This window comes from Tachypleus tridentatus, chromosome 4 (assembly GCF_004210375.1).
Source record: "Tachypleus tridentatus isolate NWPU-2018 chromosome 4, ASM421037v1, whole genome shotgun sequence".
NCBI lineage: Eukaryota > Metazoa > Arthropoda > Merostomata > Xiphosura > Limulidae > Tachypleus > Tachypleus tridentatus.
In genome coordinates, this window is record NC_134828.1 from 73,608,533 (window position 1) to 73,633,264 (window position 24,732).

Here is a 24,732-nt window from a genome sequence, read left to right on the forward strand (position 1 = left end):
ATGATAATATGGAAACGTCCTATCGATATAAAACGTCAATTGCTAAGTGAAATCAAAGCGCTAATACGCATGTACAAAATAGAACAATATGCACACTGTTCTTAAATAAACAACCAAAGTAGCAATTTTGACGTAACGTAATACACCGTATTTGTATTATGTGAAATTAACTTAATGTATAAACGGTACCTATGTTACAAACATTTTGTAAGTTAAAAATGTGTTTAATTTTCAAACAAAAGAGGTCAAAGATCACAGCTGCCTTTGGTGAGTTTGAAATAAATACTTTCACAAATACAACCTTCTCGGCGTTGTCTATTTGTTGTTGCTGCTTCAATAGTCTTTTGAAAAAGGTAATTTTACGAAATCTTAGAACATTCATGTTATTTTTTCCTGTATGACGGCTGCAACATCTAAAGTGGAATTACATACTACATATGTAAAACTATACAATAAGTGCATGCAATACATGAAAACACGAAGGGTTGATTGATTGATTGATTTAGTGTTTTATGGCACAAAGCAGCGAGGCTATCTGCGCCAGACATTCGGTAAAAATGTAAAAAAAAAATAAATAAATAAATGTAGTAATAGACATAAATGGAACTGAAGATAAAACAAAAAAGTATAAAACCAATGTTGACACCTAGTCTACAATGTTAAGATAAAAGGTAGAGTATAAGAAGTTGTAAGGTATTTACTCTAGCAAAAAGGTAATGATCATAACCCGCCAGGAAGATTAACAGGTAAGTTCAAGAACCACCGTCAATCACCTGAAGTTGGCCTTTCCAGTCCTGGTTCTGGGTTATGTGTCATAGCAGCTATTATCAAAATGTAAAAGAAAGTAAAAGTTTTAAAAGACACTCCGCAAAATCGTAATAATGAGTAGCCAAATGTCCAGTAAAAGGATAAAGTCAAGTAAATGGAGTAAAATTTGTAGAAGTAATTGAAGATAAAAGCAAAACGGCAATTAAGACAGAAAATGGCGTAAAAACCAATGTTGACATCCAGTCAACAAAGTTGTAAAGAACTACCTGTAGCAGAATGGTAATGATCGTAACCCGCCAGGAAGACTAACAGGTAAGTATAAAAACCACCGTCAGTCACCTGAAGTTGGTCTTTCCAGTCCTGGTTCCGGGTTATGAGTCAATATGGCCAGTACTAAAAAGTTAATTAGTAAAGTGTGAAATGATATGCAGTAAAAGTATAATAACAACTCGCCAGGATGACTAACGAGTAGTTCAAACGGATAGTTCAAACAGGAGCGTTAGTCACCTGAAGTTGGCCTTTCCAGTCCTGGTGTCGAGTTATTTAATGTTCTGGCTATTGTCCAATGTCAAATTGAATGAGAGAGATTAAAACTGTAAAAAAGGAACCACAATTAAAAAGGTGTAATGAATAAACATGCAACACTTAAATGAGATTAAAAAGGTTAATGGCCATTAAAAATTAAAAACATTATCAAGGTGGACAGAGTCACCATCACCAATAACTCTGTCCAATGTTACAGATTGACCCTGGGAAAAAATATGTTTAAAATATTGCCGTCGTTGAGAATTGTAACGATGGCAAGAAAGTAAAACGTGGCTGATAGTGATTTGAGTGTTACACAAATTACACATTGGTGCATCAGTTCCAGATAAAAGAAAATGATGAGTTAAAAAACTGTGACCAATGCGTAGCCTAGTGAGAACAACTTCCTCCTTCCGAACTTTACGGAAGCTAGATGGCCAAAGTCCAATTTTGGGTTTGATTTGAAAAGTTTGTTGTCACGTTGCTCACTCCAAGTGGACTGCCAGCTGGCACGGAGCCGACCCTTGAAGATAACACCATAGTCCATGTACGGAATAGGCATAGGAGTGATGGTGCTAAAGCAGACATATTTAGCTGCCATGTCTGCAAGCTCGTTCCCGCGAATACCAACATGGCCTGGTATCCAAAAAAACTGGATTGAAGTAGCTGCTAATGAGAAACGGGCCAGTCGGTTACGAATATCAGCGAGAATAGGATGTGAGCCAACGTGTAGCGATTCCAAGGCAAGTATAGAACTAAGCGAATCAGTATAAATAGTGCAGTTGGAGTACTGCTCAGCTGCAATATGATCCAGGGCAAGAGATATGGCATACAGTTCAGCAGTGAACACAGAAGCTGTAGAAGGGATTCTGCGTGCAACTACTGATCCATAGCAAACCATAGCAGAGCCCACTGAATTACCTGATTTGGAACCATCTGTATAAATAGGAACTGAATGATTGTTTGAAAGATATTCATTGAATAAAAGACGGTACTTCCAATCTGGAGTATCTGCCTTTTAGGTGACTGAAAGAAAGGTCACATTTGGGGCTGTAATAAGCCATGGTGGGATGGGCCGACCTGTGGAACATGCAATGTTATCCAAGGACAGACCCAATTCATCCAATTGCTTCCGGATGCGAAGGCCAAACGGAGCAATGACAGATCGTCTGTTCTGAAAAAGTACTGCCCACCGAGGAAGGAAAACACATTTCCAGGTGGGATGCTTTGGTAAGGAATGAAGTTTCGAAGTAAATTGTAAAGATAGTTGCAAACGGCGAAGGTGTAGAGAAGGTTCATGAGATTCAATGTATATACTTTGAACTGGAGAGGTACGGAAAGCCCCAGTGCAGAGTCGAAGTCCTTGGTGATGAACGGGGTCCAGCATCTTTAAGGCTGAGGGTCTGGCAGAGCCATAGACCATTGATCCATAATCGAGTTTCGATCTAATAAGAGCACGATATACCTTTAACACTGAACAGCGATCTGCCCCCAACTGGTAGAAGAGAGAACACGGAGGATGTTCAGTGCTCTTGTGCATTTGACCCGAAGCTGCTTTAAGTGTGGTATAAAGGTCAGTTTACGATCAAAGATAAGCCCCAAGAACTTGGTCTCCGGGACAACTGGCAGCAAAACTCCACCGATATGAAGTTCAGGATCAGGGTGAATACCCCGTCGACGGCAAAAGTGCATGCACACAGTTTTGGAGAGAGAGAAATTAAAGCCGTTCGCCATAGTCCACTTCCGTACACAATTGAGGGCGGTTTGTAGTTGCCGCTCAATATATCTCATGTTTGACGACTGACATGAGATGTGAAAGTCATCGACATACAGCCCATTCGCAACAGTGAGAGGGAGTTGTTCAGTGATGGCATTTATCTTTATACTGAAGAGTGTAACACTCAATACACATCCTTGAGGGACTCCAAGTTCCTGTACAAAAGAACGGGAAAGTGTCGAACCCACACGAACCTGGAATCTCCTGTCCATTAAAAAATTTTAATAAACATGGGTAGATGGCCACGTAACCCATATGTATGGAGGTCTCGCAAAACGCCATACCTCCATGTTGTGTCGTAAGCCTTCTCTATGTCAAAGAATATTGATACAAGATGTTGGCGGTTGAGAAAGGCTTCTCTGATAGATGTTTCAAGACGAATTAGGTGGTCTGTGGTGGAGTGTTGTCGACGGAACCCACACTGGGTGGGCGAGAGGAGGTTGTTTGATTCAAGGAACCAAACAAGACGAGCATTAACCATCCTTTCTAATGTCTTACAGAGACAGCTCGTCAAAGCAATTGGACGGTAGTTTGAAGGAATCTTGGGATCTTTCCCTGGCTTAGAGAAAGGTAAAATAATAGCCTGGCGCCAAGCATCAGGAAAAACATTCTTCTGCCAGATCCGGTTGAAAACAATCAGAAGGACATTAAGAGAAGCAGGAGATAAATGGTGCAGCATGTCATAATGAATATCATCAGGTCCAACAGACGTACTGGCAGACCGATGAAGGGCCATTTTTAGTTCCACCAGGGTAAAAGGACGATTATAGTCAAAGAAACAGTTAGTTCGAAAGGAAAGAGGTGATCGCTCCACCCGAGTCTTGATGGCCAGGAAGGTGGAGGAACAAGCAGAAGTGCTAGATACCCGGCAAAAGCTTTCACCTAGAGTGTTAGCGATGTTCCGAACATCAGTCACCTCCTGACCATCAGAGAGTAAGATCGAGAGGGGGATAGAATTGTAGTGTCCATTAACCTTTCGAATCCTGTCCCATATGATCTTGGAACTGGTGGTAGAAGATATACTGGTTGTGAACTTAATCCAAGATTCCTTCTGGCTGTGACGTCTTACCCACCTAGCATGTGCACGGGCCCGTTGGAAAGCAACCCGGTTTGAAAGTGTGGGATATCTACGAAAAGTATCCCAGGCCCGCTTTTGAGCCTTCCGTGCTAAGTGGCAAGCAGGATTCCACCACGGACGAGGATATCGTGGAAAACGTGTCGAGGTTTTAGGAATACACTGAGCAGCTGCATGTGTAATACAGTCAGTTACCGCTGCTACACAGTCGTCTATTGATGGCTGATTTACGATGGCAGGATCAAGTTCTGCGAGAGCAGTGAAAGTGGACCAGTCTGCCTGATCCAGCTTCCACCGGGGCACGCGGGTAGGGTGGCATCGACCACCCCAGTCTCTCTCAAAAGGATTGGAAAATGATCACTGCCTAGTGGATTACTGTCAACCCTCCATGAAAAATGGGAGAATAATGAAGGGGAGCAAACTGAGAGATCAATAGCGGTAAAGAACTGACTAGGTGCATGAAAGTAAGTGGAAGAACCAGTATTGAAAAGAGAAGGATTGTGATCAGAGAGCATCCGCTCTACAGATCGGCCCTCCCATCAATAATAGCACTTCCCAGAGGGATGATGTCCACTAAAATCCCCTAGGATTAGAAACGGAGATGGCAATTGTTCAACGAGAGCATCCAGATCTGATTGATCATATGTCTTTCCAGGGGACAGGTACAGAGAACAAACAGTGATGGTATGACCCAAGGAAATACGGATGGCTACACCCTCCAAGGGTGTGTTGAGTGACAAAGACAGGGTGGGCACGTGTTGATCAACCAACAGTGCCACCCCTCCATGTACTCGACCATCACACAACCTGTCATTTCTGTACAGAGAAAACTGCCGAATGGAGACAGTATCAGCAGTTTTGAGAAATGTTTCTTGTAAAGAAAGACAAACAGGATGGTAGGAAGCAATCAGCGTTTTGATATCATCCAGATTAGAACGTAAACCTCGACAGTTCCATTGTATCAAGGTGGCCATTTTAAGAACGGGTAGGTGAAGTGGCTGGAGAACCCTTCGGTTTACGACCACGTCTTTTTTTCTTTACTGTCTTTAGTTGGAGGAGGTCTATCAACCTCCACGGATCCTGCTCTGTGTCGGGTGGGCAGGTTTTGTTATTGGAAGGGGAATCTAGTGACTGAGGACGCGAACGAATAATTGTGTTGTCTCTTGTGGTGGGAGAAAAAGATGTATCAGAAGAAATGCCTGTATTTGAAACTCAAGGACGTGGATCTTGAGGTGTGTTGGAAGGTATGGGAGGGACAGAGATAGGTGTGGTAGTTGATTCATCAACCTTTTAACCACGGAGGTCAAAAGGCTTTTCATTTGCTTTGAAAACGATTCTTTGGAGGCACAGAGAGATCTGTCTGCACTCCCACTGTAGTTGTGGAATGAAGTGCAGCAGCATATGTCCGAGATGGAGTTGTGGACAGCAATTTCCGAGCCTCAGGATAACTAATGTTATGTGTCGTTTTCAAACGCTGCACCTCTTTTTCCTCCAACCATTTTGGGCAAGAATGAAAGTATGAGGGTGAGAACCATTGCAGTTTACGCAATGTGGGTTCATGTCACAGTCATAGGCATCGTGGTCCTTGCCTCCACAACGAGCACATGTCAGGGAACCACGACAAGATGTCTTTGAGTGGCCGAATCTCTGACATTGGAAACATCGAAGAGGGTTTGGTATGTATGGCCGAACCCTGCAATGAGATAACCTGCCTTGATGGTGGCAGGTGCACGTGGTGAAGTAAATGTTAAAACGAGGGTATTTGTTGGCAGTGTAATTCCATCTTTGCGAGTGGAGATGCGCCTCACTGCAGAAACTCCTTGAGTGGAGAGACCAGCGAGAATCTCTGACTCGGGAACGTTCTTCAAATCCCTTTCAACAATAACTCCTCGTGAAGAATTCAAGGCAGCATGGGGTGTAACCTCAATAGGTATATCCCCAATTGCCTTTGATTTCAACAGGAGTTCACTGTGTTGGGATGTGGATGTTTCAACTAATATGTCACCAGATCGAAGTTTCTTTACTGATTTTGAGAGCCAGCAAGTCCCTCTAGTCCCTTTTGAATAAAAAAAGGGGACATTTGCCCTAAAGGTTTTCCGAAAGAGAATGTAATATAAGAAAATGAGGTACATGTGTTACTGATGTTGAAGATTGCTGTTCTGAGTATTCAAGACGTGGTCGCTTACCCATTGACTGTTTTTTTACAATTTTATTTAAATTTTTTTGAGGATCCATAGGAAAGGGAAAAATTTCGGTACCCACTGACCCCACCCACCATGGAGCCCTACAAGGGGACGCACTACAAAGTCACGCAAGGACAATGCAGCAACGCCAGGGTTTCGTGAGCACTATACCCAAACACCAGCATTAGGCACAATGTCCACAACACCCGTTGAGAACTTCCAACACTGGTACTTGGTTGACTCTAGCCCAAGTGGACCAGCCGATTGACCCAAGGGGGGCCACCCAAAGGCCGCCCGTCTACAGGAATTCGAGGCCAAAGTGGTGTGTTAGGGTTGGACCCCTCAACCACCAGGATCTTCTCCTCCCCTTCACGGGTCGCCACGCACGGCAAACACGTGGGTGGATGTTTAGATCCCAGAGAAGGTAACCAGACAGAACAGAACCTTCCCTGGGAGGTCCCCTCACCACGTACAGGAATCCACACCGAGGGGAACACGAAGGGCTGATACCTTATTTATAACAATATAGTCACGGGTTCATTTTGCAACATAACCTGGATAAAACCCAAAGATGAATTTTTGCATGAGATTCATAACGTGGAGTATCCATTATCTATAAAAGACGCACGTATATTGAAGGAATAGCTTTAATATTAAGTGAAATCTTGTCTACTAGTAAATGTGACCATGCGGCATTTATTTCGTTGGCTGGCTTTACGGGGATGCCGGGAAAGCGGGCGTGTGTGTAATTTGTCATGCATGCCCCTTTGCAATAACATGCGTCCCTTTTGGTGTCACCAAAACATATAAACATATAGTTTTAACGAAGCCAGTGACTTCAACCTGTGACTTATAAAACATTTATGCAGCCATCTTTTAATTTAACAGTTACTATGGACCAGCATGGCCAAGTGTGTTAAGGCGTTCGACTCGTAATCCGAGGGTAGCGGGTTCGAATCCCGGTCGCACCAAACATGCTCGCCCTTTCAGACGTGGGGGCGTTATAATGTACGGTCAATCCCACTATTCGTTGGTAAAAGAGTAGCCCAAGAGTTGGCGGTGGGTGGTGATGACTAGCTGCCTTCCCTCTAGTCTTACACTGCTAAATTAGCGACGGCTAGCGCAGATAGTCCTCGAGTAGCTTTGCGCGAAATTCAAAAAACAAACAGTTATTGTAATGAAGCCGTAAGCTGTTTTTTTTTCTTTTCATTGTACAGCAATTTAGTGTTAACTGCTGTGTCTAATAGCCAAACAAACATTTAAAACTTGTGAAAATTTCATCCCTTTTTAATAGAAATAACAACAGAGTAGCAGCATAACATCAACTGTCAACCATATCATATTTATTGTACGTCTTATATCAACCATCTCAGTAGCTTACGCAACCTAACGCTTTCTCATTATATCTATTAATGATTGAAGTATTCTTAACTTTTCACAAGGACAAGATATCTAATTTAGTGACGTTTTATGTACGTATTTTATGCTCGTATTTTAGTCTTCTGTTGTGTTTTTTCAAAAGGAATTCAGAGTTAGGAAAAACGACCTTTGCTATCCAAATAATAAAAAATTTATAATTTCTCTTCGGGCAAACTGTTCTTATACATATTAAAAAAACAAAATCCAACGTTTTTTGGCACAATGAAAGGTAAAATATTTATTGTTTATAGACGACAAATTTTGGTAACACTAACCCTGACGATGGTAACTGTGTAACCGAAACTAGATCGCTGTAACCATTAATAAAAATTTTACTCTTAAAAACATTTTCTTTCTGTTAACGTTTTGCCATTGCGGCTTTATCAGGGCTCAGTGTACCAAGAACAGTTGTACTGCTACTAGCCCTGACAAATCCGTAGTGACGGAACGTCACCAGAAATAGTTTTATTGTTATGTTAAGAGTAAAGGTTGTTTATATACAAACTTTTTTGGTTTAATAGTTGAAATTTAGATTTATTTAAACTAGATATAGTTAACATACTGATTTATAGGGCTTATTGAAGCAGCTGGCATATATATATATTAAAATATTCTAATAAATAAAAATATACGTAATTATTTAGATAAAATCAACAATTACAAACAAATAATGTTCACTGTTCCAATAAAAGCAATAAGTATAACATGTACGTATATTTTTTTCTATGAATCTGTACACAAATTGAAAATACAGAAATGTCAGGTATAAAATAAATCATAACATCATGTAATCTAAGTTTAAACACACAGTAACAGAATTAATACCAAATTTATATGGATACAAGTTACATCTAATATTATTATTCACTAGATGAATTACACTGAAAAAAAGTTAATATATCATAAAAAAATAGAATGTTTACACAGGTTCTTGTTGTATTGACGTTTCTTCGATTTGCTGTCGGTTATTCAGACTGCTGTATTGTATTTATCTGATGATTCAATGTATGTATTCATTTGTCAAATCTTGTTGCCTCTCAAGCAGCCCAGAATCACCCCCCCCCCCCGGAAAACACTAATTGCGCGTCTCACAGTATCTGAAAGGTTTAGATTCAATAATTAAACTATGAACATGAAACAATTCCAGTTTTCACTTGATAGGAGTCACTTTGTATCTGATAGCAGGATTTTACACGATATATTTAAGTGAAATGCAAACGAATATATTATGCTAACTGCTTTATGATACAACACGTTTCGAATAAAATGACTATTAACAATATATGAAGAAATTGAAAAAAGGTACCAGAAGTTTTGATATAGCGACATTACGGTGTTGTCCTCAACGCGTGGAAGGTTAGTAGTGTTTTTGTTGCATTTCCTGTGAGATATTCAGCAGATAATCAAATAAATCGGCAAAGAAAGATACGAGATGGATGTTTTGTGGTCTCACCATTTAGTACTAACGTCACACTTTAACATTTCTATAAAACAATGTACCCCAGATACCAATTCGTGTTATGCAAATACACACGTAATTCTCTTTTTCCTCGTGACTTTATGGAAATATCAAACCAACACAGACATGTTAATGTATTCCGCTACTCTAACAGAGATAATGCATTTTGCACTCCTCCTTGGGTCCTGACAACCCTCAAACACATGTAGTACTTTATTAACAGATCTGTTTCCTCCCTTAGACTAAGTGGCAATATGCCCTGAAAATAAGAGTATATTTCAGCAATGATATAGTAGGTATACTGTGAGGGGGGGGGGGAACAAATACAGATTGAAGATTTTCCGCTGCTTTGATTGATCTTATTCGAGGGAAATATCTGTTAGCGAAGCTTGACCTACGTTCTGTCCTCCACTCATTTAATGTTTATTGCAAAGCAGAATGTCTCGAAAACTCAGATCCAGTTTACGACAGAAGCTTTATATTAAATCACGACATTTCGAGGTAGATGGACCGAAGTGAAATTTGATCAATATACTTACTGTGTCGTGTGATTTCAGCTTCATAAAGCTAGATAGACAAACATGGAACAAACATCAACCTACACTAATGCTATGTTGACAAAACGTGAACGTAAAATACAAGGTTAAAGATATTAATAGTTTAATTTTAATGCATTTATAAAAGTTCAACTGTTTCTCACTTTTTTAACAAGTCTGAACCTAAGTGATCCTAACATGGCCAGAGAAACGAATTACTTTTAAAAAAGAAGCTAGAAATTATTAAAGTATTGGCATCAGCTTGTTATTTCAAAATAACATCCACACACACACACACCTTCTTCTGATGGATATTCAACGTCATGCCTTAAAATTTCAATAAAGTTCATTATAAAAAGTACTGAATATTTCCGCTTTGCCAAGAAACAAAGACGATTGTATTTCTACCTAACGAGTTAATAAGTTATTGGATTCAAATATAAACTTGTGAATTAAACTAGAAATCGGAATACGCCATAATATTCTCGAAGTTTTGATCGACAAGATACAAGACATTTCACCGAGTTTGTTTAAATATACCTCAGTGCAATATACTTGTTTCTAAAATCACTCTACAAGCTTAAGCTTACGTTTTTTGTTTGTTTGTTGTTGTTGTTGTTTCTTTTGTCCTGTAGGAAAAATCCCTTAGTTGCTTAACTAAAGCCTTCAGACTTTTAACGTACTTTTTAGGATAACTCTGTCCTTTAACCCTAGAACTGCATTTGGGGTCCCATAGGTCGGGTTTTTTTTAACATAATTTTCCAAACTATTTATTAAACTACTTGTGAGCCTACAATGTTTTTGTTTTTTTTCTGGTTTCAAGGTTTTTTATAACTATGAATCTCAAACAAACAATACCAACCAACTGCTTACTTGATGAAGTTTATATGTATTTAACAGAAAAATATAAGTGATCTCGTACTGTTTGGTTTCATCAGTTCTCTACACATCGTCTCTGTTGTTAGATAGAAATGTCAAACTAATATGGATAAACGCGTGGATAACTCGGGTATTAAAATGTTATTTTTTTAGTTGCGGCACAGCGGCTCATAAAATGGTTCCGAGTCTTCAAAAAGAAAGTGTTAGTTCATTGAACCGTCATCTCTTGACCTATTTGGGATCTAATTATAGGTTGAGACTCAGGAGGTCAAACCCTTTTGACTGATGTACTTGGCCACGCCCAAGGCCTCGTAGATTAATTTACTCTAATCCTGTCTGAAAGAATTTCAGTTTGAGGGTAGGTTGGTAAAGATCTTCATGAGTAATAAAATTGAATCAGGTACACGCGCGTCCCACGCTTCGTATTGCTAGTGCATAAAAATACAGCTAATAAAGGGGGAGGAAGTATTATGAATTAATTTACACCAGTATTGCCGAAACGAATTTCTAGTGCCGCGGTTACTGAGGATTCCCTCTTGTTTTTCTTCGGGTACAAACTTTTAGCTAATAGTTCCATCACTTGACCGATTTGAGTTCTCATTACAGCAGCGACTATTGAAAATTCCCTCTTGTTTTTAACCTATGCGCATTAACGAAAATTTCAGATATGCTCAAACTTGTGAAAACTCTCGTGTAAATTGAAAGAGGGAATATTTTATTATTTTTATTTAACCAAAACATGAAATGCGCCACCAATTTCCATGGAAAACGAATAATATTTGTTCCTCAATTCACATCAAGAACTGATCATAAGTACAACTAACCATATAGATGAGGACTAAGATGTAACTCAAAAATTAATACAACTAGTTATGTCATACAGAGAAGTAAAACAATACATAACTACACACAGTCGCAGAATCTAAGTAACGTCTTTAATTATTTTGTTACATCCAGCGTTTCAGGCCCGAATTAACTGCTACAACGTTTCTTCCTGCCTTCCTCACTCACAAAACCAATAGTCACCATTAAAAATTTCATCGTAACGCTAACATAATACATAAAAAATATTTTGTGTGTATTTTTGCTGTTAAAATAACTGGTTTTGCTGGTTAATCTTTCCATAATCTATTTCGCATCGTGATACAATAACTTAAGGGCACAAACATAATGACCTCAACTTTCCTTCCTCAGGAAACACGAGCATTTTATATCAAACGTACATTTACTGTTGTACAGTGCAGTGTACTTGAAAAGCGTCATTCGCTTTGATCAAAATATCTATTTAATCAACCTTTCCTGCCCTGGGCGTAAACTCAAACCTAAAACCTTTAACGTATAGTTTAGTCTTACAAGTGAAGTAACTAGTTTTCCACAAAACAATAAACGATTGTTGCAGGAAAGGTCGTTTTTATTTGTTAATCATAAACTTGCGTCAACGATCCAACAAATTATACAGGATAGAGGAATGTCTTACATGTGATCTGTTCTTCACTGTTACGAATTGTACAGCATACATTTTTAGTAAAGGCGTTTTCAACTGTGACAGTACATTAAGTGTTTAAAATAGCACACCGAAGTTTTCTGTTCATATTTAAATGACATATTCAACATGTGCGTCTGGATTAAAATATAAAAACACAAATGTTTAGGATTATAGGATAAAAATGGAAGAAGTACGTGATAATACAACGTAAAACAGGTTTGTACGGCAGTTTTATGGATAAATCGTAGTCAGTTAAATAGTTAAAATATAAAACTATACATATAATAGGGTAGATCGTAAAATGAAATGAGGAACAATCAATTCATATGTTTAAAAATCAGTAAAACTTACCTACATAATGTAATGAAACAAACAACCCATTAAATAGTTATTAATATACGCATTTGAACCACTGTATGTTTTGTGAACTGAAAACTTTGTAGCATGGTAACAAAATATTTGTTTTCCGAATATCGCGCGAGGCTACAAGAGGGCTATTTGCGCTAGCCGTCACTAATTTAGCAGTGTAAGACCAGAGAGAAGGCAGCTAGTCATCACCACTGCCAATCGTGGGCCAATCTTTTACCAAGAATAATGGGATTAATCGTAATATTATAACGCCCCACAGCTGAAAGGGAGCATGTTTGGTGTGACGGGGATTCGAACCCACGACCATCAGATTACGAGTTGAGTGACCTAACCAACCGGCCATGCTGAGCCATTAACAAAATATAGCATAGCATTACTCCCCAGGATTAAACTATATTCGTTCAACAGCTTTCAGTTACAGATACCACAAAAACTGTAATACTTAAGAAAGAAAGGAAGTAGAGTTCGTTTGTTACATTTTGCAAAGCTATTACAGGGTTATCGGCGCTAGCCATCCCTAATTGTGAAGTGACAGGCTAGTCTTTGCCAACGTATAGTGGGATAAATCGTGACATCATAACGTCCTGTCAACCAAACGGCAACCCTGTATGACGATAGGATTAAATTCCGTAGCCCGCGAGTCGACCGCCAAAAGACGAAACTGAGCACCTGAGAGTACGTATTAAAAAAAAAAAGGAGTATTGAACCACTCACCGATTCTTCGTCGCTATCTTGAAAATCTTTCTGATGGCTGCAACTGTAAAGAAACAGAACCCTTCATTAAAGTGGAGGTTATACGTTTCAACTCTTGGAGAAGTTCTGACAGGTTCAACAAGTCATTACGTAGCTTTATATTACGAAAACAGAGAAAGCGTTTTGACATCCTACATTTAAGAAAATAAGTTAACACTACATAGAATCAGTTACTAGTATATATGTAGAAACATCACTCCTGTAGACTAAGATGAAAGCATTTTAGTAATTATTCAAACTACATCAAATGCACATTCAAAAAAAAATATGTAACACAACATTTAGGGGCACATCAGTAACAGAATAGAATTCCTTAGAAATTATATTATCTCCATCAGCTAGCTCTATATTTTTTAAACTGTGACTTATAAACTCTAAAGGAATACTCTTATGAAAATCTTTCCTTACATATGAAAACAAAAAAGAAACTAGGTGTAAAGAGACTGAAATGTAATGTGGCGTGACTCCAAGTTCTTTTGTACATGCAGTTGAACTATTTCTAGGAAAACGAAAGTAGAAAATAACTTGAACTATATGTAGGTATACACGTGTTTCCCGCACTAACTCGTGATTAATTACCTATTCATAAATTTTCACAGAAAAACGATTATAGTTTTAAACCAATAAACCAAGTGAAAGGTGATTATACATATATATAAGGTAATACATAAACCAGTTGGACATGATCTCTCCTCTGTTCGACCTTCGTACGTGATTCAAAACTTGATCGTCGTACGTGGTTCAGCGTAGGAATTGAAACTATAATTAGTGAATAATTATGCTTATCATAATTGGAATGAAAGTGCGTGAATAATTATGAGCTCGAATATGTAAAACATATAATCAACACGAGGGCTATTATTTATAAATGGCCAAAGAGTTATTTCTTTCATTTGAAAACTTTTCAAAATTTAAACTCTGAACGTTGACAAGATGTTTCATTTGTTATACACATGGTATTCTGTACATGTTTGCAAGAGTCATGTCTCCCGTGCTGAGCCATTTACCCAAAGATGTCTATTGGGTACAACCATAGGATGTCGGTTATTACAGTTAAGTTTTAGTAGAACCGTAGTAGCTCAAATACTACAGTTGTACTAAATTTTATAGTCTACAAGTTATAAATGAATTAATCTTCAGTAGTCTGACCCACGTAACAAAATAGGGCTCTCGACATACGTTGGTAACACAGGAAGGAGTATTAACATCGGTATCTCTAAAGCGATGGCTTTACTTTTAGAGAAGATAACGACACCAACACGACAAGCATCGCAATGTCTATATCTCATAAGTTTCTGATTTCGGTTCGTTGTAAACCTTAACAAATCATTTCTTGAAATGTTAAATTATTTTGAAACAAAGGTTCTAAAAAAACAACCTATCTTAAATGAATGGTATATAATACTACTGAAGCCTTTTTATTTAAATCAATGTAAAATTTTAAATCTGAACTATATATGATACCATAAAAATATACTACAATACCGATTTTAAACCTTTAATTCATCCGAAACAATACAGTTGGTGACTTAAATTTCACAGAGAACAGAAGACTACACCAACGTACCTGATTCATTCTATGTAGTATTACGCTTATCTGTACAGCTACATTAATAATACTTTTCTTTTCATGAACATACGTTGAATTAGACGACTAATTTGGGTGGCAACGACGTGTTGACTCCACACGACTAGTTTTTTTAATATAATAAAATGTGTTTTGTGGCCATCCTATAAACTCTGGCAAGATTTCGCGTCTGTTGAACTCTTTACTTAGTTAATTAGAAGATACTGTTAACGTTCAACCGCTAAAATAACTTAAGATCGTGATCAGAAACGTGATGGCATACAACAACAAAAATGTACGCACGTGTAATTCCTGAGCAGAAATTCAAAACATATTCTTGCATCTGATCAAACAAAAGAAATTTGCCGACTGTTCGAAAATAGCTTAGCTTTACTTTGTTTGTCGTTAAACGCTAAGCTACAGAATACTGTACTGTGCTCTGCTAGTATCGAAACTCGAATTTTAGCGTTATAAAACCTCATTCTTGTCGATAAGCCACAAGGTGGCAAATTGAATTTAATCATGCACACTACCTATTACCATCTTAATAGTAATTAATTCGTTTTGTCGAATACACCATTATAACGAAAACCTCATTTTCATTGGATGAGAAAAACGAATTTTATTTTATTTTTTAAAAAGCTGTTGTGAATAATGTTTTGAAGAAATTGATTCGTATAATATCACAAGATTTAAAATAGTAATATATAGAAACTCCCATGGGAGCAGGATGCTTTTTTACGTTTACAAAAGATATGATGCGCGATATTTGGAAAAAATAAATACGGTTTGATTTGTATCTGCACTAGCCGTCCCTAATTTAACAGTGTATGACTAGAGGGAAGGGAGCTAGTCATCACCACCCACCGCCAATTCTTGGGCTACTCCTTTACCAAAGAATAGTGGGATTGGCCGTACCTTATAACGCCCCCACGGCTGAAAAGACGATCATGTTTAGTGTGACGGAGATTCGAACCCGCGACCTTCATTTTACGAGTCGAGTACCTTAGCCACCTGGCCATGCCAGACAAGTAAATACAGTTAACAAATAACTACCACAAATAAGTGTTTTAAATTTAGAGGTTGAACATGGAAAGAAATATCAATTTTTTTCCGAGACCTCTTATACATAACCACTGATGGTGAATCATCTTGTCATAAAAAGGCACTTAAGGGGTCAGTTACACAAATTCAGATATTAAGCTTAGTACCTTAAAATGTTGTATAACTGTTGTATATATTATAATTGATATTTTTTCAGGATTCATACTTTCAGCTTCGTTTGTGTATTAGTTGCTTATGACATCCAATTTTGAGTATTAATGAGAAAAATAGAAAACGTTCTTAGGCCATTCATTCTCATAACGTTTTGAATTTTAAAACTAAGATTTATAAAACTGGGACTAATTTTCCCTTTTCATTCGGGATTTTCAAATAAATATTTAAAACCGTCACGTAAGGACAGACCTACGTGTCTGTTAAAATTCTCAACTAAACCCACTGTTTTACTTATGTGGCTAAGGGACAAGTGGAGTCTAGTAACGTGACATAAAATGTGCGCCGCATTTGGAACCCTGTGTACAGTATAACAGTGAATGTCAAACACTACTATTTGATAGTCAAGGGTAGCCCTAGAGTTAACGATAAATAATATATTATTCTATTTTATTAATTCAAAATTACGGTCGACTCTACCATCCATCGTCATAAATTAATAAACTAGAAGGGTATATTATCCGTCGTCAATTCTAGGGCTACGTTTCACTATCAAATAGTAGTGTTTGACTTTTACTCTTACAGCGCACACAGGGTTCCAAATGCGGCGCGCATTTTATGTCACGTTGCTAGACTCCACTTGTCCCTGAGCCATATAAGTAAAACAGTGGGTTTAGTTGAGGAATTTTTTAACAGACACGTAGGTCTGTCCACGTGACGATTTTAAATATTTTTTGAAAATCCCGACTGAAAAGTGCAAAATAGAAAGTTAGACCTAGTTTTATGAATCTTCGGTTTAAAATTCAAAAATTTATAAGCAAGTAGAAAAATGATTTACATAATTTTAACAAAAACAAAGTATTTTCGAGCTTTCATATTACAGTTTCTTTATTTAATTTTAAGTATTTTTTTAATTAAAACGAATGACAAAGATAACTGAGCACAATATAAAGTTGTCCTGCAGTCCAGCTGATAGTTAATATAAAATCTGTCATAATACTACTTTAAAAATAAAATTCTCCAGCTTCAAGTCCTGTGCGTGTTTTCTGTCTGGATCAATTTAACACAAAAGCAGTTTCAAGAATAATGTGATTTTGCAAAATAAAAAAGAGAATACTTTGTTTTATAATATTACTAAATTGTACAGTTTCATACATAAACGTTATTATTAAAATTTAAAGAATTATGTTTTTAGCCTGAGTTCGAACCCAGATTCTACTAAGAACTTTATATTATTGGTTTCGTTTGTTATGTATTTCGCTCAAAGCCACACGAGACTATTTGCGCTAGCCGTCCCTAATGTAACAATGAAAATCTTGGAGAAGGCATCCAGTCATCACTACCCACCGCTAACTCTTGGGCTACTCTTATGCCAACGAATTGTAAGATTGTCCGTTACGCAATAACGCCCCCATGGCTAAAAGGGGCGAGCATGTTTGGTGCGATGCGGATTCGAACGCGCAACCCTCAGATTTCGAGTCGAGTGCTTTAACCACCTGGCCAAGCCGGACCATGCATTGTTGAACTTACCCGGACTCGAAATCTGAGGGTCACGAGTTCGAATCCGCGTCGCACCAAACATGTTCGCCCTTTCAGCCGTGAAGGCGTTATAATTTGACGGTTAATCCTACTATTCGTTGATAAAAGAGTAGCCCAAGAGTTGGCGATGGGTGGTGATGACTAGCTGCCTTCCCTCTAGTCTTACACTGCTAAATTAGGGACGGCTAGTGTAGATAGCCCTCGTTTAGTTTTGTGCGAAATTCAAAACACAACAACAATTACAATTTGTTGAACTGGCTATTCCTTTTCAAATTCTTACAAAACCTACGTACGAATATAACTCAACAGTTATGTTAATTTTAAGATTCAAGGGACGAGTAAAACGTGTCTTGGGAAGACAGCTTTGTATTGATATTTGTGGTTCACCTAGAACTGTGAAGTTTACTGTTTCATTCGCTTGTACATCAATATGTATTAAACACGCACAGTACTACCAAACTGAAAGTCATGTTCCTAATTATAAAACACGATACTGTGTCTAAGTAAACACGTTTTACGTTTATTTTAAAATCTGGAAATCATTTTCAAACAATAACATGAACTTTTTATAAAAGTCTGTTTTATTTCCCCTCTTCCCCAGCCCGTTGCGTCACATCTGCTATATGCGAGTTTTACAGCCAGATTTGTTGATATAGCATCGACGAAGGTGGCATTTCACCGAAACGTTAGGCTTACTGAACCTGTATGTTATTCTTATCTTATTTTAATGAAATGTTTATAGCTTTAAAATAAATTAATAATACATTGTATTCTCAAGAAGGCTGGTGGTATTAAAACCTTAATAAAGTACAGAACAACGTTTCGAACCTTCTTAGGTCATCTTCGGGTTCACAAAGAGAAAATGCATGGGACCGTTGTAAGGCACATATATCAGGGACGAGAGTATAAACGGGTACGGGATTGTAGGGGGCGTTGCAGTTAGGTGTTAGGTTTTCAATTAGTATAGGAATAAAAATATTCTTTTACATTGCTTTAATTGTGGTTTGAGTTGTTGTATAAGTAGGGCTTCTTTGATTTTGCGTTTGTTTATATTTGTTTCCCTACTTAGTATGTGGGTGTTTTCTGTGGTTATGTTGTATTTATTTGATTTACAATGTTCAAAAACGTGCGAAGGTGTTTTTTGTGTTCTTTGAATTTGGTTTCCATTTTTCTGCTTGTTTCTCCAATATTGTGTTTTATAAATAATGTTGGTGTGTTTGTCAGTGTAGTTGTTACACAGTATGGACTTTAATTTTATACCTGGATTTTGAATAAATTGTGTTTACTGAAATGTTATGTTTTGTTTAGTAAACATACTAAGCAGGGAAACAAATATAAATAAACACAAAATCAAAGAAGTTTCACTAAAACAACAACTCAAACCAAAATTAAAACAATTTAAAGGAAACTTTTATACCTATACTAATAACCTAACATCTACTGCAAAGCTTTCAACCTGTTTTCTTTTTACACTTTTATTCACAAAGCCCCAATTCACCCAAGTGACTAAAAGAAAGTTACAAAGCTGATTCTTTCATCTTTGTACTATCTGTCAAGATGGCACACGAGAAAACAATGAAACTAAAAAAAAAACATATATGAGGACAACGATGTTGTCACGATCGCAGGAGACTACCGAGTTTTTCCAACTACAAAATATAGCAGCAAATAACATGGAGACGAAATGAAATTGAAGCAAACTAGATTTCGTTTTTTCATTATTTTTAAATGTCGCATGTGTGTGTTTTCTTAAACAAAGCCACATCCGGCAATCTGCTGAATCCACCGAGAGGAATCGAACCCCTAATCTTAGCGTTGTAAATCCGTAGACTTACGGCTGTACCAGTGGGTGAAAGTGTCGTATACTTAAATCATCATTTCAATATTGCTTAGAGCCACCACCTATCCCTTCAAAAACGAAAAAGCGTTAACAAGACCACTCTATTATAATATGCTATATTATATTAACATGATATTTCAAAAGCAGTAAGAAACCTAATCAACTACCCTGTTAAAGATTTTTAGTGCCATTACAAAGCATACTACGTAGTTACATTGCTTAGTCTGCGAAAGTGTCAACAGTGACCCCCCCCCCGTTTGCTTTTTCTTTAATAGTAGCAAGTAGAAAACGCATGATGGGTATTTTTAAACAAGATAACTCCCACTCATGAATACGAATTAATGTTTTGTTTTTCATTTAATGTTTTAAACATGTTCCTTCCACGTTTTAATGTCTAGGACGAACAAAAAGCAACGAGACTGATACACTAAACTTTAATACGTTTTTCATTTTTTCGCGAGCTGACGTGGTGGGATTTTCCAGTGTGTTATTTGGAAATACATTTGTATCAGAATACCCTTCTTCAGTAGTACATATTCTAGGGGTTCTAAGTACTTTTATGGGCTACCCTATGTTTCTTTTACAAATAAAACAAGCTTTTTTAACCATGACTGTGTTTAAATTTAAAAACATTAAAATATAGACATTGTTGAACTAACTGAATCTTTATAGTTCTATAAATATTTTAACATGAAAGGTTGAGAGTTGGAGAGTACTATAAACGGTATATACGTCACACACACGCACACACATACTGGCTTCTGTATTAGGGTAAACAAAAGAAACTTATTCAAATATTACCTCGAATTTTATACATTTAACCATATTTTGCAGTCTCGGCATGTTGCTGATCCATTCCAGTGTTTACTGAAAACCATTAACACAATCATCTCACTGTCACTACATACACAGGGAGTCATGGACTTCTGGTTACAGTTGAAGATGTAAATAGGTGGTACCAGAGTAGAAGGAGACAAGAAAAACATACTAAAACATATCTATATGTAGACTGGTATCTTGTGGGAAACCAGTATCTAGTTCTGTAGACAGCTCTAATGTTCCAAACCAAGATACTCTAATAGTACTATTGTTCCACATGCACAAGTAAGCTGAACAAATGGAATGCTTCTCTTCTTTAAACTACTCCTCGACGAGTCCCAGATTGGCAAGCTGCCATATAAGCTAAACACAACAAAACTAAAACTTAAATGCGCAGATACACACAGAAGCATGCGTGTAAATCAAGAAAAAAATGCGAGTATGCACGAAATTAAAATGTGAGCTTGAGTACCAATTGATGAAAACACGTACATGTGTGGTAATGACCTGCAGCAGCATTCAAAATTAAATACATAACGAGCCTTCTGTAATTTTTCGTTATTTTTTCGGTAATTTCGAAGGGCTCGTATTAGCGTTCGTCCATTTTGATTTTTCGGTATTTTTAGCACTTAGTGACAATATGCCATTATGTGTACATAATTAATTTGTGCGCAAAAATTACCATATTCATAAATGAATAAAGTTTTGTGTATAAAACAATAATTATGTGTACATAATTAATTTGTGCGCAAAAATTACCATATTCATAAATGAATAAAGTTTTGTGTATAAAACAATAATTATGTTCTAAATAAATTCAATAATGACGTGTGTCTATTATAAAGAAAGCTACTTTTCAAAAGTACAAATAGAGATAAAATGACAAAACCATTACAACGACGACTGGTGAGACCTAACAGGTGCTTTTAATATACATTATTAAAATAAACTAATGAAGTTCATATTCTGATATCGTTATTACTGAAACTTAATTAAACAAAACAATGAAAATATATAATTTATCCATGTTAAAGAAAAATGTTCCCCCCCTATTTTTGTTGGAGAATGTTCTTCAGCCAAACAAAAACGCACGTCAAAAGTCTCGTGAGGCTTGCTTTGTGACGACATATCAGTTCAATTCTTTAAAGTATGTTTAAAATCGTTTAGCAATCCACACACACTTATCGTAATTATATTTATGAATTCCTTTGTGAAAGAGACTTTAATTAAACGCAAGGTTGTTGATAGTGGACTTTAAACGTCACCTGTTATGCTTATAACGCACCCATAGCTCTAAAGTGCATTGCACAATTTTTTTGTTTTGTTTTTAATTTTTATTTGCGGTAAAGGAAGGCAAACAATAGATCTATAGTCTAGAATGCTAAATATTTGGCCACGCTCAGCCTCACGAACTAAAAGTTTGGCATTTAAGAAGTGTATACTGTTCAAATAAGCTTCTCGTGATACCCTTTCAGGAACACGCTGAAATTACTTCATTTAAAAACGTATTTTTTAATTTAATAAATTATACACTTGCTCAGAGAAATAACAAACATTATAATTTTAGTGTTACCTGTAAGTATATACTGAAAAATATATGTTAAACTGTCAAGAAGACTCAGGTCGGCCTCCTGTGGTAGAGCTCTGTATTTTATAGCTGACGAGTCGGGTTCGAACCCGAGAGATACCATAAAATATTCCATATAGGTGCGTTAAAAGAGTGGCAGTTAATCTCTTAACATGGATAAGTGCTTCTGACTGGCTACTTTCCTTCTGATTTGTTTTTCAAAATTCTTGGACATTAGCATACAACTTCAACAAGTTTACCATAAATGCGAAAATGCAGATTCAAGCAATTAATACAAAATATTTATATGTAAAACGTCATCAACATCACAAGTTACACAAGTTTCTTTCGTATAAGCTGCGAGTAACGCTGGTTGTATATGTGGTTAACAGACTTCTAGACTAAAAGATACCAGACATTCGTCGAAGATACTATTTAAGATAAAGTAAAGTAGTTGATTCAGCCGCTTAAACATTAATTCGGAAACAGTCAAGGCAGTCTTAACATTTGTTAATTATATTACTTAAGTCTAAAAACTAAAATAAATCCAAGTCTAAGATCTTGCAAAAATTAATCACGAAGAATTACATGAACTTCATTTATCTCAACGTTACTGCTTAGTTATAAATATATAGTTTCAACCAGATTACAGAGCAGCTACGTTGATGTTACAACAAGTGATTCTTATGACAAATCTACATACATCACCTTGTACCTGAGGTAAGTTATAAGTATCTATACGCACGCTTTCAAATGAAGTAATTCACAGTGATTTATTACTATTCTTCGTTGCAAAAAAAACTACGGTAGAAATGAATATTCAGTAATACTTGTACGTGCTATACAGGAAGTACAGGGAATTCCACCTCGACTATCAAAACCCTGCCTTTTCGATACATTTACTGGTCACAAGCCACTCAGAAAACAAAGGAGCATTCCGTTAAAGCCGTCCAAGCACTTGAAGTATTCATTATACTCTCCAACTCATGACTCGTGGTATACAAGAGTACTACGAATGAGTTACATACAAGGACTACTTCAGTAACAGTGTAGAACGTATATAAGAATTATACTCGTTTAATACTGATAACTGAACAGAACAACTAAACTGACAGAATATCGGATAGATATTTATCTATAATATTTAAAAAAACAATTACATCGAAGCAGGCGGCAGTATGAATGTTTCAATTAATTAAGAACTTGAGATTCTTGGTAGCGAATCAGTTGTGTTGATTTCTGAATTATATGATTCTTTCTATATTTATCTAGCTGGCAAACTTCACCGATTAGTCAATATTTAATGAATATGTTGTTTATTAGTTGATGAATATTTATTACATTTTAGATTTTCTTTAGAGATATCTCTAATATACATTAAAAGCTCCTATGAATGTTCTAATAGATTTACAATTTGACTGTCTTTCATAAGCACCTATTCCATGTTTACTGTGCCACTATAAGTGTGGTATTAATACACAGAGGTTAAATGACTTTGTGCTTTTAATTTCGTGCACAGCTGATCCAGGGCTTTCAGCTGTATCCAACCCTAATTTAGAAATGATAGATTACAGGGAAGGAAACTAGTCAACATCACCCACCACCAACTGTTGAGATACTCTTTTACCAAAAAAAAAGAGTGTGATTTAATCATCATATTAAAGCGCCCCAAAGGCTACAAGAAGTGAGCATGTTCGGTGACGAGATCCGAAATCACGACCCTCAGATCGCGAGACGGGCACCCTAATCACCAGGCCATGCATGGCCTAAATTACATAACAGTTACAAACTTTGCTCCCCAAGAACTATAGATGGAACTATTTTTATCGACTTCCGTTAACTACAGAAACTGTCAACTAATTCATTTGAACACTGTATTACTCTTCTAAACAATAATGTAAAGGAAACAAAATAGTGCCTATATTGTTTATTATTTATCTTGGAAATTTAAACTATAACCTCCTTCGGCCTTTTTTGTCTCGAATAACTTTCTCCTTAATTGTACTTGGTTTTTGAATAAAGCTACAGTAAGCAATGTGCAACGTTCCACCGAGGGGGAATCGAACCCTGAAATTTAGCGTTGTAAGTCTGTAAGGTTACAGCTTACAAGATACACAAAATGAGAGTATGCTTAACACAATTTATTTGATATTATTTAAAATCTATAGTAGATTAACCTAAATTTGAAAATAAAATGGTTTGTGAAAGAAAAATCATTATAAATGTATCTATTTCATTCTAGAAAGCAAAAATAAATGAATATGACATTCTGACCTACAGTGTTAAACATGGAAAGAAAATACAACACAAGCACATGAAATCAGAGCTCGTTCCAGTAGATGAAGCAAATCAGTTTGTCCAATAAATACAGCAACGAATCTTATTTATTGGAAGTACAGAGGAGTCAACTAAACAAATTATTCTCAATTTCCCAGAACCACCAGGTGCTAACACTAACGTGCGTGTCTAAATACAAAACTAATAAGCTAAAAATATAGTACTGAGTGTGTTTATTCAGTAACACGACAAGCACGTAAAGCCAGTCTGTCTCCCAATGAAGCTAGCAACAATTTCTAAATGCTCAAGAATAGTCACTGTGTTTAAGAAATTCTGAAAAACCAACGAAAGAGAATGTGCATATTAGCGCTTGAGTAAGCTTAATAATGTCTTCCGCCAACCATCGTGAAAATAAATGAATAGGATAGTAACAGATTCAGCCAAACCTCACAATAACCATGGAAGTCAATTGTTAAGATTTTAATACGTGTTTTCTTTCTCTCTCTGTTTTATGTGCGCTAAAGAATTATTTTAAAAGGAAATTTACCTTTATTGAGCATATAATTAAGTGGAAGATAGACAAGTTTGATGAACTGTATGTCAGGTAGTTTTAGTCTGGCTCAAAATAACTTATAAAGAAAATTAACACGCCCTTTTCAACGAGAAGCACTTTTTTCTT

General features: G+C 36.7%; 1 protein-coding gene across 1 annotated transcript in view; it reads right to left on the reverse strand.

Moving 5' to 3' along the window:
* Window positions 1-24,732, reverse strand: part of LOC143249436 (uncharacterized) — a 43,331-nt gene that overhangs the window by 13,428 nt on the left and 5,171 nt on the right. The window contains exon 2 of the mRNA XM_076499280.1: window positions 13,191-13,233. Coding sequence (XP_076355395.1) covers window positions 13,191-13,233 — 43 coding nt within the window. The remainder of the gene's footprint in view (window positions 1-13,190; window positions 13,234-24,732) is intronic.